Source organism: Podarcis bocagei, assembly GCF_964188305.1.
Source record: "Podarcis bocagei genome assembly, chromosome: 8".
Classification (NCBI taxonomy): domain Eukaryota; kingdom Metazoa; phylum Chordata; class Lepidosauria; order Squamata; family Lacertidae; genus Podarcis; species Podarcis bocagei.
In genome coordinates, this window is record NC_138133.1 from 3,205,166 (window position 1) to 3,221,409 (window position 16,244).

At 43.5% G+C, this 16,244-nt stretch overlaps 1 protein-coding gene across 6 annotated transcripts in view; it reads right to left on the reverse strand.

The window, feature by feature from the left end:
* Positions 1-306: 306 nt before the first annotated feature.
* The window catches only part of RIN2 (Ras and Rab interactor 2), a 77,357-nt gene continuing 61,419 nt past the window's right edge, over positions 307-16,244 (reverse strand). For all 6 annotated transcript variants that reach the window (XM_081205973.1, XM_081205969.1, XM_081205968.1 and 3 more), the window contains 4 exons: positions 10,724-11,029; positions 8,613-8,744; positions 5,378-5,541; positions 307-2,560 (listed from right to left, as the gene is read on the reverse strand). In XM_081205973.1, the coding sequence (XP_081062099.1) occupies positions 2,240-2,560; positions 5,378-5,541; positions 8,613-8,744; positions 10,724-11,029 (923 nt within the window). In that variant the 3' untranslated portion in view covers positions 307-2,239. The remainder of the gene's footprint in view (positions 2,561-5,377; positions 5,542-8,612; positions 8,745-10,723; positions 11,030-16,244) is intronic.

Genomic DNA, 16,244 nt, shown 5'->3' on the forward strand with positions numbered 1-16,244 from the left:
CATTATTGCAGCAGAAGTTATCACAGATCTGTAACAGGAGAAAGTGCCATATATCACCCCAAAAATACAATGTTTTCCAAGGCAGTCAGTTTACACATTCAACTGGCAGTTAGTAAATGATAAAAATGAAGGGATAGATATGAGTGTGTGAACCAGCTCTAAGACTCCAATGTACAGCAAACCACATGAGCTGGACTAAAGAATAGTTTCAGGAGAGTAGAAAATGGCTATGTCTCCTGTGCAAGAAATGCAAGAAATGGATGGGTACTTAAATACAGACTATTCACATATACACAAACATGTTCATTATAGTAAAGTATTACAATGTATTATGTGCAAAACTACTGTTTTATCATTTACAAAATGAAATACAACATAGACACATGTCAAGGTGGCAGGTAAGTGGCAAATCAACATGCATACATTTACATACAAAATGCACTTGCAGAGCCAGACACCAATATTCTTTTGGTAACTCAAGAGCATTAAGGCATTAAGGTACAGCAATTAATAACTCAGCACTGGAATGCAGTTTGGAAGCCATCCTAGATGGACAAGATTCTTGGCTTTTGATAAGATCAGTAAGGGACTTATGATCCAAGATTTTCAACCACATCTTACACAATGACTTGGATTGGTTGGTGCTCAGTGTAGGTCTTAATATTTCTGTTACAACATTAAACTATAACAACATTGTCCAGATTTATTTTTGTATCTATTGGATAATTTAATTGTTCAGTCGTGATGTATAGGGGACAGCAAAATCCACCCCATGGAATATCTCTCCTCTCCCGCTTCCTCTGGGGTCGCACAGAAGATTAGGCGGGAGCGATTACTTTTATTCAAAATTACAACCCAGTTTTAGTTATCTAATATGGAAAGAAGCTTACAATTTGTATGCCTATGGAAAACATTTATTTTTTCAGCCACAGTAAAATGCATGTGATGTTGCTCGTTTCAGTCTGCAAAAATCTGTTTAACCTGTAAATTCAGTTTCTTGCTGTTTCTAACATAACAGATGACAAATCAATATTTGTATATGTACAACATTTCAAACTTTGAAACTCCCCCCCCAAACCTCCTTCACTTACGTTCTGCAAGAAGCCTGAACCAGCAGACTAGGGGTAACCTCACAATCTCTCTCTCTCCCCCCCCCCCCCATTTTGAGTGACTGTCCCTCACATCTACCTTCAACAATGTCCAGTCACTCTTCCACGAAGAGGAGTGATGGAGCTCTCAGCTATCTTTCTTTGGCTAACTTTCTGTACAATAATGGAGTAACTAAACTGTGTTATTTGAAACACATGCCCTAAAATATCTCATTTCTAAAGCAGCCACACTATGTTTTCTCACCTTCCTGGTCTCTATATTCACTTCTTTCAAATACTTCTGTCCACTTTATCTGTCCATTCAAGATTGCAGTATATAAATAATAATTCAGTAAGTGATACATCAGGTTTGTAAAAGGCTTTGGGTAGCCAATGTCAAAAATACAAATTGCTTACAGAATTTTATCAACCTTAAAATGAGTTTGATAGATTTAAAAACACTTAAATCAGGGAAGAAAATGCAACAAACCATCTAAATCTCACAGGAGTGTTCAATGTAATACTCTAAAACCAGCAAGAGATTTATTTTGTATATTAAATGTTAAAAATCACATGCAGAATTATAGAACATTTTATAGTTTTAAAAAATACTTTAAGGATCAACCATGACAGTTTACCTGCAACTGTTTTAAAATTTCTGTGATATATATATAATATATATAAACAAGCTGCCTTCAGTAAAATAATAATAATTAAATAACTATTTTAGAGAAGGCTGCTACTATCCATATAAGAGAGTTTATTGATGCCCTGCATCGGACAGTTTTGCATATATATGTACACTGGTGAAATGGACAGCCCACCAGCTAGCTTATAGATAATCTGGCCATCAGTAAAGTTAATGCAAACTAGGGCTTGAACTAAGGATGAGAGTAAAATGCAATACAGATGTGCTGATGTGATGTGCAGTATATTTGAGAAGATCAGTGATCCATGAAGTTCAGCCCCCCTTCTACAGCTCTACAATGGCCCTGTATATATATACTACATTTAGTCAGTGACAGGGATTGTTGTTCATGTTCTTATCAGACATTTGGTTTAGAGCCCTGCAGACAGTGTCTAATGAACTCAAGTCAGCAAGCAAAGGGTGCTTTCAGCAACTTAAAACCCAACCATAAAACACATGAGCTTTATGATGTGTGGTCGCTGTTGACGTTTTGAAAAATGGCACCATAATTGTCACTGTTGATGCGCTTATAAACAAAATGAAAGACCTGGGGCTGTGGTCGGCTGTGCAGTTCAGCTTTGATTTTTTGGGGATAGGTATCTTCTGTCAGCTGTTGCCAGGTGTCATCAATAAAAAGAAATAGGCTATACTCATCAGGAATGTCCACTTTAAACTTCTCAGCACAAAGCCGACACACATCTTCTGTGGTAATATATGGTCGCACGAGCAAGGTTTTCCCTGTACAGCCACTGTTTACTTCCTGGAATGCAACTCGCAAATAGTTCTGTGAAGTGGGGAAATGCATGAGAAGAATAAATATTCAAATTCAAAACCTAATAAAAAAACCCCCACACAATTTCACCTGGTTTGTTGGGCTAATCAATGTGAAATATATGTAGTTGTTCCTCTTGTTATTAATCAGAGGTCCTCTGTGTTCCAGGAAACCTTAAGGGTGTTATACAACTAAATTTTACTCAGAGCAGATCCTCAGAAATTAATGAACCTGACATTAGAGCCATTAATTGCAACAGGTCTACTCAAAGCAAAATGTTCTCAAGCACCCTCAATTCACATATAAGATATTGAGGCCTCATAGGCTTAATCAGTGCCCTGTTCAAATGGAATGCATATTCTGTAACAAGGGTGCCATGGCAGACAAACTGATGCAGTAAATGTTCCCTAAAGGCAGGAACTGAAAACCCCTGCTGTAAGGAAGTAGTGTCAGGGTCCATTCACAGGACCTTGACTGAAATTTTATTCAACCTGCCCATGTGAGTAAAGGACTTACTTACTAGCCCCAACACTTCCTCTGCTTATTCATCATTAGCATGCCATGAGGATTGTACTTTTGAGCTCACTTTATTGTGTCCTGACAGCAAGCTAAGTGAACTGCAAAGCTATCCTCTGCGGCCAGACTGAGTTCACTCAGCTGAGACCTGGGCATATGCCAGAGGGTGGCAAAGCGTCACTGAGCCTGCTCTGGGGAACGGTGGTCATGCTAAGAAACTCCTATTGTTGAAGAGGCTAACACAAGATGCAGCAGAGCTCAGGAAAGAAAGTGGGCTGAGCCTATTCACACAAATCAGACTTTATCAGCCAGCGATGCAGATGAAAAGCATACTTTGCAATTCTACAGAGCTCATGTGTCTGGCATTTGCTTTTTAATATTGAAGCAAGGAACTGGTTTCAGGAAGCTCATTTGGGAATATGATTCATGTCTCTTTTCCTGAGTCCAATTTGATTAATTCATTAATTCTAGGCAAGGTCTGTGGGAGCTTTTGGTGAACATGTGAGTTGTTATTAGTTATTCCCACCTTATTTGCATTTTCATTTAGTGGGAATGCCGGTCTTTTTTATTTATTTTGCCCACTGCAGAAGCAGTATATTTGCTTCTTCATAAATTCATTTCTATGCCACTTTGTGGCTCAAGAAAGGCCTCCAATCAACTCAAAATAAAACAATGCAAGAGATAATAAAAGCAATTTAAATGTAACAAAACCCAGAGCAGAATAAAACAAGTAAAGCACAGTCAACAGTGAAGGCGGAGGTAGGGAATAATTGCTTTTCATTGTTAACATTTCTTTCTTCCAGTAAAATAATTAGGAATGCTTTTTTAAAAAAAGACACAAAAAGCATACGCACACATGCTGGCCATAAGCGGAAACAGATATCATCTAGAATCTAAGGGAAGACATGAAAGGGGGAGATTTGAGGAAGGAAAAAAAGGAGGGAGGGGAGAGAGAAGGGGAGAAAATAGAAATGAGGAAGGAAGGGAAGAAAGAAGAGCCGAGTGTGCATGTTGGAACACAGCTTGTTCTGACATGAAATGAGTCATTGGAGAGAGTCCGTCAAATATAGAGCAAAATGTACATTCAAGATGCACCAACAAATACTTTTGTTTCTAAGGGGAAGAAACATCCTCCACATTTATTCTCTAACATGTTTGCAAGTATGGCAACCCAAATCTTTTCGAGGTTTTTTGCTAACCATAAAATTCAAACAGTGAAACATGCTTTAGCTTTCCAAAAAGTATCAGTGCTGAACTATCATGATACACAGTGCTTTCTTCTTCTTCAGGGGGTACTCAAGGGTATGCAGTACCGGCACCTAGGACTCAGCGACATTCGTAAAGAAAGAATGTGTTATAACACTGTGACACCAGATAGCCCAGTGGAGCCCCGTCTTTCACCAGTGGAATTCCCCTGTATGAAGTTTACAGTGCGTTTAACTGAATTGCTTCTTTGATGTGTCTAGATCCAGCCTTACTTTAACAACTTCATGCTGAGTACCAGCCCCTATTTTTCTAGAAAAAAAGCACTGATGATACATAAACTGAAGTTAAGCTTGATTTGCAATTCCATTATCACTACCAAGTTAACAAGCCTACACCAAAATTGCAAGTTAGATATGAAAAGTAATTTTCTCAGACCATGCAAGATCAAAGTACACAACAATTTTAACAGTATTTGTACTTCCATCTTGTTTAGGTGCTCAGACCAAACAGGAATCCTGTAAGGAGGTGTTAAGGAAGAAGCAGCTGCCCATAATCACTCCAGGATCTCCCCAAGAAGAATATGAAACTCTGCAGTCACTTCACATTCAGTGTTATTAAAGTCCTTCCAGGCACTGCAACATGGAGAAGACTCCCTTCCCTCAACGTCATGGCCAAATTAGATGAGATGGTGACAGACACCTGTTTCTCTTTATATATCTGCCCCTTGCAAATATAAACAAAGACTGAGGATCGTGCAGGTGAGGGGCAATGTATATCTTACTGCCCCCAGTTGTCTATTTCCTCCTTGGCTCAATTCCAACATTGAAGCTTAAAAAAAGGAGAACAAAAGATGGAGGGGAACAAAGGCATCAGGGTTTGTATATATTTTATTCTAATTTCACCCCATCCCTGGCTTTACCAGTGAATGGAGTGGGGACATGAATGGCAGCCCTGTCAGAACTAGTTTTGCCCTGAGCTTCACAAATGAGGGGGAACCAGAACTAACATCACCAAAGACAATCTACATCTACCACGCTGTCTGTCATATCACACTTATACTCTGCCCACAGCAGAAAAGTCATCATATGGAAAAGTCATTAACTGTACCTGAAAATCATCCACAGATGGAATCGTTCTATTTGTTGTCCTACGCTTATGCCATTGTCGGAGGGTATTCCGGGCTTCCGAGCACAGCAGCCGAGCTGCTTGTTCTTCTTGAAAGTTCTTTATCAAAGAAAGTGCTCCATATGCACTTGTCAAGTAGTAGCCACCTGTGAAGGAATCAGGAGAAGAGTGTTCCAGAGATAATTACCAACAGCTTGATTACTTATATATATATATAATCAGTGTAAAACTCAGTATGTCTGTAATTTTCCAGGACAGACAAGAGTGATCTGCTGTCTTGCATTAAATGAAAGTGCAAGGGGGAGGGGGAACTGTGACCCTCCAGATGTTGGACTCCAAGTTCCATCAGCCGCTGCCCGCAGGGCCAATGCTCAAGAATGATGGGAAGTGTGCATCTGGATAGCAACGGGTTAGCTATCAATGTGCTAGTAGTTCGTTCTTGTTCTTGTTTTTATTATGTATTTTGTGCTTTAATTTTGTATTTTTATACTGTGAACCACCCTGAAATCTACAGATCATAGAATAGTAGAGGTGGAACGGACACCACCGCCGCCCCTCGCAATGCAGAGTGCAGGAATCTCAGGTCAAGCATCCCTGGCAGATGGACATGCAACCTCTGCTTAAACACCTCCAAGGAAGGAGAGTCCATCACCTCCCAAGGGAGTCCCTTCCACTGTCGGAACAGCTCTTGCTGTCAGAAAGTTTTTTCTGATGTTTAGTCGGAATCTCCTTTCTTGTAACCTGAAGCCATTGGTTCGGGTCCTACCCTGTGGAGCAGGAGTAAACAAGCTTGCTCCATCTTCCATGTGGCAGCCCTTGAGATATTTGAGGATGGCTATCCTATCTCTTCTCAGTCTCCTCTTGAAGAGTGGTATCCAAATTTAATAAATACTGTACGACTACTGCTACTACTACAAATTGGGGGTCTGCCATCCTTCTGAGGTGTGCCTTTGAAACCACAGCCATGCCAGTGGGTTTCAAACTTTGTTCCAAAGAACTAGAGTCTGGATCCAACCCTCCGAGTTGCTTTGTTCTCCTGGTTTCTTGACACCACACACTGTGGCAAGTATAGCACAAACATCAGGAAGATTACTTAAACCAGACTCTGGTGTTTGTTGCAGTTCTCATTCCGGCTGAACTCAAATGCTCTTCCCCATTAGATGGAATTCTGTTCATGCCCCCGCCCACCATTGGATTTCTGGAAAAGACAAATGCAATTTGTTGCAAATAGTAACACAGAGAAATCTGATGCAGTTTGGAGGCCAAGGAAGTATCAACATCCAGCTGCCTGGCCAGAAGCTTGCCCTGCTTGTTTTTGTTTTGCTGTTGGAAACAGAAGTTCCTTGCCAGATTCAACAGCTTCAGCATTCTTTTGCTCTCAGCTGCCCAGGAGGGGAGGGGCCTCTGGAATCCTTCCCTACGCCAGGCTTAGAAGGAGCCAAACAACTGCAGAGGCAGGAAACGTTTCAGAGCCACAAGCAGGAGACATATTCCAGGCCATATTTCAAGAGCTAAATCATTGTTGGTTTGTTGTTTGTTGTTTGCAAATGTCACCTTAATAACAAGCCCCTTGTTCTCAAGCAACCTAAATAAAAGTCAAGAGGAATTTCTAGTAATAAAACTGATTCACATATTCTTCTCCCATTCTTTCCGCGTGGCAGAAAGAGTGTATTTTTGGTTGCCTGAGTATGAACTGGAGAGCTGCTGCTACCTCTGTGTGGCTTCTCCACTCCATGCCTTTTTGACAAAAATGACTAACCTGTGTGTTAAAAAATAATAATGAAGTGTTCCTCAAAGGGTTTCGAGTACAGGCAAAGACCATTTTACATTTGTTCAATGCATACACGATTGTGACGCATGCATTGCTGCAATCCAGAAGTGGCCAGAAAAGGGGGTGGAATGGGGGGGGGGGCTTACACGCACTTCGCTAACACATGAGTGGGCCAGGAACGCAACCCCTGCACAAAAACCAAATAAAGTGATTTCACTATGAAACAATCCTCAATTAAAATCCTGCCTCTGTTATCAACTCTCTCACATCCTCAGTGCTTTCCCCTTTTGGTAAGATGAGTATCTGCTTGCTATACAGGGCTTTGGTGCTGTGGTCTAAACCTCCGGGCCTCTTAGGCTTGCCGATCAGAAGGTCGGTGGTTTGAATCCCCGCAACGGGGTGAGCTCCCGTTGTTCGGTCCCAGCTCCTGCCAACCTAGCAGTTCGAAAGCACACCAGTGCAAGTAGATTCCTGTGGCAGGAAGGTAAATGGCATTTCCATGCGCTCTGGTTTCTGTCACGGTGTCCCGCTGCACCAGAAGCAGTTTAGTCATGCTGGCCACATGACCCAGAAAGCTGTCTGTGGAGAAACGCCAGCTCCCTCGGCCTGAAGCAAGATGAGTGCCATACCTCATAGTCACCTTTGACTGGACTTAACCGTCCAGGGGTCCTTTACCTTTACCTATCTGCTTGCTATACTGGGCTTTGGTAAGGATTGCTGAATCTCATGCTCTACCAACTGAACAAGGAAATGTTTTTCTTTTTCAATGAACTGTCATGCAGGAGGCAGGATGACCATGATAATACTACTAAATGCCAATATGAATGTGAAAGACGACTTGTAATATCCTGGCCTCTGAAGGAAGCCTGCTCTGAAATACAAGTTATTCCTGAGGTTTAGGAAAGCTAATTTATAAGCTAACATAATTCAAAATTCTCAGTAAGTTAAAACAAAATTTTCCATACTGGAGAAAGAGAGAATCGAAGAGAGAAATTGTCACATATCATTTCAGACCCTGCCACAAGATGTATGGCCTGATCTATCATTCCAAACTGAACTAAGGCTGCAACCCTGACCTCACTGACCTGGGAGTATGCCCCATTGAATTCAATAGGACTTCTGCAAAGACACGGTTAAGCGTTTACTGTAAATCACTACTGCCCAAGTTGCTAGGCCAAACGACACTTTCCTCCTTCCAGAATCACAAAGGAAAGCATCTTACTATTTTTAATTAAAAATACCCTCTCTCTATGTGGGTAGGAACACAAGGCTTTTTATCTTCATTGGTTGGGGTTATCTTTATGTTTTGTTTGTAGGCATTACTTGATAAGCTGTGGCAACAAGTTAGAGGCTTTCAGGATTCTTTTAAAGGCTGTCTCTTCAGGCAGGCTGCAAATAAACAAATTCCTGGCAAAAGAGTCATCTCAGAGCTTCAAGGACATTTACCTTCTCCGTGTAGCAAGGAGGGGTCCAGCAGCTCCATCATGTACTCAATTTCAGCATCTAACTCCAGCATGTCACACTGAGCCACAACGTAGGTCAGCACTGGCAAAAAGTCATCAGCTCCATACATCCTCCCTTGGCGAAGGGTGAGGAAGAGTGGGGAAAGAAAACATAGGCATTAATCACAGCCCCCTGCCAGTTTTGTCTGCCTCTTTCCATGTTTAAAGGCAGCCTTCTGCACTGCTGCTTCCATTCAGCTGAATCATTTTAGATTCATGACAAGTGAATTCTACTCAAACATATATGCTATTATCACAGGATCCATTGGTAAATGACGTTTCCATGTGCTCTGGCTTCCATCACGGTGTTCCGTTGCCCTGGAAAGCTATCCGTGGACAAACGCCGGCTCCCTCGGCCTGAAAGTGAGATGAGCGCCACAGCCCATAGTCGCCTTTGACTGGACTTAACCGTCCAGGGATCCTTTACCTTTACCTTTTACTATTGGTGTAAAATTAAAGAGAACATGATTCTAGGACAGATGCACATATTCATATACTTTATATGCCATCACTGGACTGGATAAGCAGATTAAAGGATGGCAACTGGCTGCAGCAAAGTTAAATACTTGTAGTGCTGAGGTACTGCACTGAAGTAAGGTAAAGGTAAAGGTACCCCTGACCGTAAGGTCCAGTCGCGGATGACTCTGGGGTTGCGGCGCTCATCTCGCTTTACTGGCCGAGGGAGCTGGCGTACAGCTTCCGGGTCATGTGGTCAGCATGACTAAGCTGCTTCTGGCGAACCAGAGCAGCGCACGGAAACGCCGTTAACCTTTCCGCCGGAGCAGTACGTATTTATCTGCTTGCACTTTGACGTGCTTTCAAACTGCTATGTGGGCAGGAGCAGGGACCAAGCAACGGGAGCTCACCCCTTTGCGGGGATTCGAACCGCCGACCTTCCGATCGGCAAGCCCTAGGCTCTGTGGTTTAACCCACAGCGCCACCCGCATACAACTCAGTTAAAGCTTGGGATTTGTGCTAAGCAACTGCCTTCTGGTTTAAGCAATGTCGATGTTAGCTCAGCAGTGAGATGTTCTTGTGGGGCTCTTGACCAGCTTCTTGGTTTACTGAAAACTTATGTGAGGAGCTAGCTTGCTCCAGGTGAGTACAATTCTATGCTACCTACCCCTGGGTGGCTGGGACTGTGCTCATACTTGCAGTAGAATTCTGTTCCACCTAAAAGGATTAGCCACACCTTGTATACCTTGCAGCACTCTAGAATGGGAAAAGCCTGCACTAGTCTTTGGGCATAGATTTTTTCAAGGCTCAGACCATTTTCAAATTATTCAAACTAAGCTTCTAAAACAAGTGTGATGTAACACCATGTTTTTCACAATGCAAAAATGGGTGGAATTCAATTTCACACTTTTCTAGACCCTCTATCTGGACCATCACTCCAGCTTGCCAGATCCCACCCACCTCATGTGCTGTTCTCCTGAAACCCTCCAGGCCAATTTCAGGAAGCATGCGGAGGGTGCAGGAATTCTAGCAAGCGATATTTGCATGTGTGCGCGCACCATTTATAATTGACAGGACCACACATGTATTTGCCCATTTAAATTGTGCCCTTTTTGTATCAGACTTTAAGAAAAAGGCACGAACTGGCACCAGTGTCACAGGCCATTTCTCACACTACAGCAATGCATACATAGTGTTTGAATACACAATTTAAATGCAGAAGCAATGCTGAATTGTTTTATTGCTTTCACAAATTACTGTATTCAGAAATGCCCATCTATGGTGAGCTAGATTCCCTGTTGTTTTTCCCATCGTGCTCCAATATCTGGGCCCATCAATCCCCTTTTAGTTAGTCTCTTCTTAGCAGACACTGCCTTCATTCCAGATACCTGTTACACCAAAGAGTCACTGCAACATGCTAGAAATAGTGCAGGTATGAAAACAAATAGAACCAAACTGCAGACTATCAGATTACAAATTACAAAACCTGGGAGATAAAGAAAAAGGGAGATTTGAAACTGTTGTGAGATAAAACATTTACTCTTCCTCCAGAAGCTTCCTGAACAGCAAAGAAATCTTTGGTCAAGAGACGGCATTTACCTGAATTGTTTTCCATCACAGTGTAAATTAGTTTGCAGACTCGTAGCAGCAGCATGACTTTCTTTTCAGGAGAATACATCTTCTGCATGGTCATGAACTTGACTTTAATCTTTTCAACATCTACAAAGTCTGGTGTTGGGACAAACACCCCAAGCTCCTGAGGATTCCGTTGTCGGACCAGTTGAAGGTTCTCTTTCAACTGTTTCCAAGAGCCGTCAGCTGTATGGAACTCTTTTAACATCACCTCCACATGACCCTTGAGGGGCTTCAGGATGCACTTATGCATAGCCTTCTCCAACACCACATCTGCAAAGAGACAGGCAAAATTGGTTCATTAGCTGGCCAAGAACCGGCCATGATTTTTGCTCTCTTGAGGGAGAGAAAGAATGGAAACCATTTACTGAGGCCAGAATAATCATTTCGTTAAATTGCCAGGTTCATTTTTAATGTCAAAACTAGTTCTAGATGCATTCTTGACAGGAAGAAAGACAGTCCACAATTCAGACATCATCTTTATTCATGCTAATTTTTTAAAAAGGAAAACTCTAAAATAAAGAAAGTCAACGGTGCAAAATACAGTCCCTATTTGTATGAATGTACAAAGAGCCCTGCTGGATCAGCCCAAAGGTCCATCAAGTCTAGCATCCTCTTCCCATAATAGCTACCCAGTTGCCTCTGGAAACCCCACAACAGGAGCTAAGTGAAACTGCACGCTCCCCACCAACTAGCCTCCAGAGACACACTGCTTCCAGCAATGGAGACAGGGCTCAGCCATTGCAGCTATTAGCCACTGATAGCCTTACTCTCCCTGAACTTGTCCAATCCTCTTTTAAAGCCACACACATTTCCAGCTACCCCTAAATCTTGTGGGAGCAAATTCCATAGTGTAACTATGTGCTGCATGATGCAGTACAGTGCTTAGTTTTGTCAGTCATGAATCCCATGTTCAGCTTCACTGAATGGTCACAGCTTCGAGTACTGTGAGAGCCAAAGAGTAACTTCTTTCTATCCATCCACCTTCTCCACTTTCTTTTTTAAAAAAATATATTTTTACTAAAGATTTCTTTGTTTACAAAAATACAGACATTGTTTCAAGATCAGTTTCATTTGTTGTGAGACATTAGTGTTGCATGCAGTATTAGGTTGGGAAGAAAAGAGGAGAATGGAAGGGGAGGGGGAATGGTGGGTGGGGAGGGTGCGGGTGGCACTGCTTCTCTTCTTCCGCTTAGTGTATGTGTGGGTTTTGTGTCAGCGTCACTTGTGTGGGTCCTTTTTCTATTCGCTTGTTGTATTTCCTTGGTGGGGAGAGAGGTTGGGGGTGGCCTAGGGTGTGGTTGGTTGTACTTGGTTGGCTTTAGTGAGATTTGTTTATGCATGTGAGTGTGTGAGAGGGTGGGTTTTTGGTTAGCCAGATTGATTTGTATGCTGTTGGCAGATTGTTGTTGTTGTCTTGTTGGGCTATGTATGTGATAAAGGGGACATACCGTGGTGAAGGCATCTTCTTCTATTTGTCCCCATGTCAGTTTTCAGTTTATTGGTTAGTTTTTCTACTAAGGCTGTTTCCCATGCTATTTGATACCATGGTCCAAGCTTACTCCTAACAGGTCTCTCCAGTGTCTGGCTTTGAGGCTTCTGGCTGCTGAGAGTAGGTTGGTTATGAGCTCTTTATAATGTGAGTGGGCATTATTATCTTGGAAGATGTTCAGTAGGGCCAGTTCTGGGGTAACTTCTAATACTTGCTTAGTTATTTTGAATATTTCTTGTATGACTGATGTCCAGAAGAGTTGGATTTTGGGACATTCTCACCACATGTGGAGGTATGTGCCTGTGGAGGTGCATCCTCTCCAGCATTTTAGTGAGGTTCCTGGGCATATGAGCACTAGTTCCTGTGGTGTTCTGTGCATTTGGTTCTTACTTTCTAGACTGGAGATGGTGTTAGTGAGGGTTTCCACTCTGGAGGTCAGGTTGCTGATTATTTTCTTCAGGGGAGTCACTGTGTTCTTCAATAGTTCTGCTAGTCTCAGTTCCATTTCCCTCAGGCCTCATTTTGTTGTTGGGTTGTTGTCATCCTGGGGCTATGTTGTGGTCTCAGTGCTGTTCATCATCTCCCTGGTTGGTGCCATCTCAATCTCCCTGGTGACCTTGTTTTGAGATGTGGTGGTATCTTTTTGGAGTGGTGTGTTGTGCTTAGGAGTTTTGGAGGTGGTGGTTCCTGGGTATTGTTGAGTTGCTGAGTTGAACCAGCATTGTTGACTAGTGGCTTTTATAGAACGTCTGGATTAGGCGGCTATTTTTGTGATGTCAGGGCTGTATTTTAAGGACTTCTCTAGGGTCACCGTATTCGCCTCAGTGATGTTGGTGAAGCCGGAAGCAGACAGGCAGACAGGCAGAAAGACAAGCAGAACAGACAAAGAGTTGACATAAAGGGATTAACAAACAGAGATGCAAGAGACCAATGGAGTGGGGCCAGAGGGAGGGTGTGTGTGGAGGGGGTTGTTTGTGGACACACCCCTACACACTCATACACACAAATGAGGGACTTTTTTCGATCCTGTGTCCATTTCCAGTCACCAGCGGCACCCCTCTGCCGGCAGGGGAGGACCCATCTTCTCCCGGGCGATACCTTTTGTGCGGCTCCCTGACAGGCCCCGGCCTGCTTCCCTGGCACCAGTCACCAGACGGGTCGATCCCAGTCCTGGTGCAGCCGAAGTCGTTGGGGGTTGGGGCTCCACACAGCCTTCTCGACCTTTGCGTCATCTGGGCAGCCCAGGACTTCCGTACACACTGCACAGGCTTGCACCCCGGAGAGGTCACTTTGGTGCTACTAACGCAGCAGTTTGACTTCATGGCTGGAGGCGCACGCCATTGTCTCTCAAACAGACGGATGCTAACAACAAGTCTCGCCAGTACAGCGGCCCCATTGTCAAGTGTTTGTTCTCAGCACTTTTGTCAGGGTTTGCTGGCCTGTGCTTTCATCATCTTTTTCTTTTTAAAAAAGTTGTATGATGTCATGCTTAAACATCCGTACGTACCATTTCTTTCCACTGCTACTGCTGATCATTTTACTAAATGGCCATGTATACAGTAAAATAGAAACATTATGAGGTCATGTTCTTACCGTCATTTGTTGGGCAGCTCAGACACAGAAGCAGAAGGAGACCAATGATTTGGCCAAAGCCAAGCACATTCAGCCTCAATGCTACACTCAACAGCAATCCCTTGACTCTACAGAAAACAGTGAACAGCCCATCTCCTCCCCCGTGTTAGAAATTCCGCGGGTGCCAGGTGCATTTTGCTACTGGTGCAAATCCAGTTGTGAGTACATGGAGATTTCTGGGCACCAAGTTGGAGACTGACATCTCCACTGAGCCAGCTGACTCGTGAGCAGTCCTCTATCATCACATCAAGGAAAGTAAGTGCAGGGCTGAGTACAGATATATTTGATGGCAGCTGTCTAGCTGTGTATGTAGCCACGAAAAGATGGTCATAAACATTAATTAACTGACAATATAATGGAATGACCATGCAACCCACTGCAGAGGCCGAATAACATCCATTTTCAAAAACCCAAAGTGCAACTTCTAACCATACAAATAAAAACAAAACATGGAGGAATAAACAGGAGGTAAATGTACTTTTGAAGACAAGAGTGCCTGGCGTGCTCTGGTCCATGGGGTCACGAAGAGTCGGACCCGACTAAACAACTAAACAACAACAACAAATGTACTTTTGTAAAATACAGTGGTACCTCGGGTTACATACGCTTCAGGTTACATACGCTTCAGGTTACAGACTCCACTAACCCAGAAATAGTACCTTGGGTTAAGAACTTTGCTTCAGGGTGAGAACAGAAATCGTGCTTCACAGCGCAGTGGCAGCAGGAGGCCCCATTAGCTAAAGTGGTGCTTCAGGTTAAGAACAGTTTCAGGTTAAGAACGGACCTCCAGAACGAATCAAGTACTTAACCCGAGTGTAGTGGTTGGGAGTTACTCGTGCGTAATCCTGCTCCGTTTGAGCATCGGATTGCCTGGTTAAACCCTCCGGACTACGCAGCCCATCTCAGCGTGGCTGCCCTTAGTCACTCGTAGAATCTGTCTGTGGGCGTTTCTTAAAGCGTTGCCAACATAAGAGTTGTTTGACGCCCAATCGTTTCCGCCTCTCACTGCACGGGAGTCTCCTGCGCAGGGTGGGCGTGGGCAGCGGGGTGCTTGGGCTCTCCTCGCTAACTTCCAACGAAGAGTCCTGGAGCCCCTGCACCTCCCTGTCCCGTTGCTCTCCTGGATCCCTGGTGTTACACTCATTCCCTTCCCCTTCTTCCCGACTGAGTCTCCCTCTAGCGCTTGGACCTTCTCCTGCAGAATCAGAGACCCTCTCCTTCTCCCGTGCCTCTGATGTCAGTTCCCTGACACCGAGGTACCACTGTATATGAATTATGGATCAGTATGAAGATATACATACTTTCCTTGAGAATTCAAACAAACTACCCCACCTGAAAATTGAAGGATGGCACATGAGCAGTGATGCACAACTCTCATAGGCCTAAAGGGATTTGTTATGAATCAGTTCCTTAGTAAGATGACACACACCTCTTGGGATTAAAGAAGCACATTGGTGTGGATGGAGGAAGTGATTCTGCAGCAGGAAGCACTTACACATGACACATGGGCTTATGATGTCACTAACAATCAGTGTAAAAAGCATTAGGGGTGACAGAGTTGCACTTTAAAAAACTGAAGAAGGAATTGTTGTAGCCAGCTCTTAGCTCTAAAAATTCATCCTCCATCCACCCCCACATACAAGCTGCTTTGCAGCTAAAATCTGGGAACTAAATGCAACACTGTTTCCCAGCTTATGAGCCTACGATACACAATACAGGGTCAATATTTGTAACCCTGAAGTAATGTTTGCACACCTAAGAGATAATCACAAAGGCAGCCCTTTATCAGTTGTGAATAGCTTGGCTTCTTCTAGGCCACATTCTTTCAAAATTCCTGACACCTTCTCCTAAACCCAGGGCTCAACTTTCCTGTCTCTTTGTTAACAAGGGGAAAACTGCCTCCTGCTTATCCCAGGCTGTATACAACACAGCAATAAGCGGGTGATGCTTAGCAGGTTTCATCATTGCACAACTGAATGTCCCCCCCCTTTCTTTCCCCCATGAAGTTCCTAAATCTGTTCTGAGAGTCTCCCCCAGCCCTCTGGAGCAGATTTGGGGATGACGGGGGCACACACAGGGTGTGGTGAGGGAAGTCCCATTGTGCCATCCTTTTTATTTTGCTCAATGCCCATTTGTTACTGGGTAGCATATAAATATTTTTAATTAAGTGCTCACAAGTCCATTTGCCCTGCCACATTCCCCTGGGAAAACCTGTGGTTTACTGCTGAATTGGAACAAATGGCAGACTTAGAGGTAAAGAGCCAGTTTTCCAGGGGGAAGCTGCAAGGCAAATGCGAAACCACTTGGACCTGTGCCTAGAAAGAGAGGACAGGCAGGAGTGCTTTCTAAGCATGGGGCACTTCG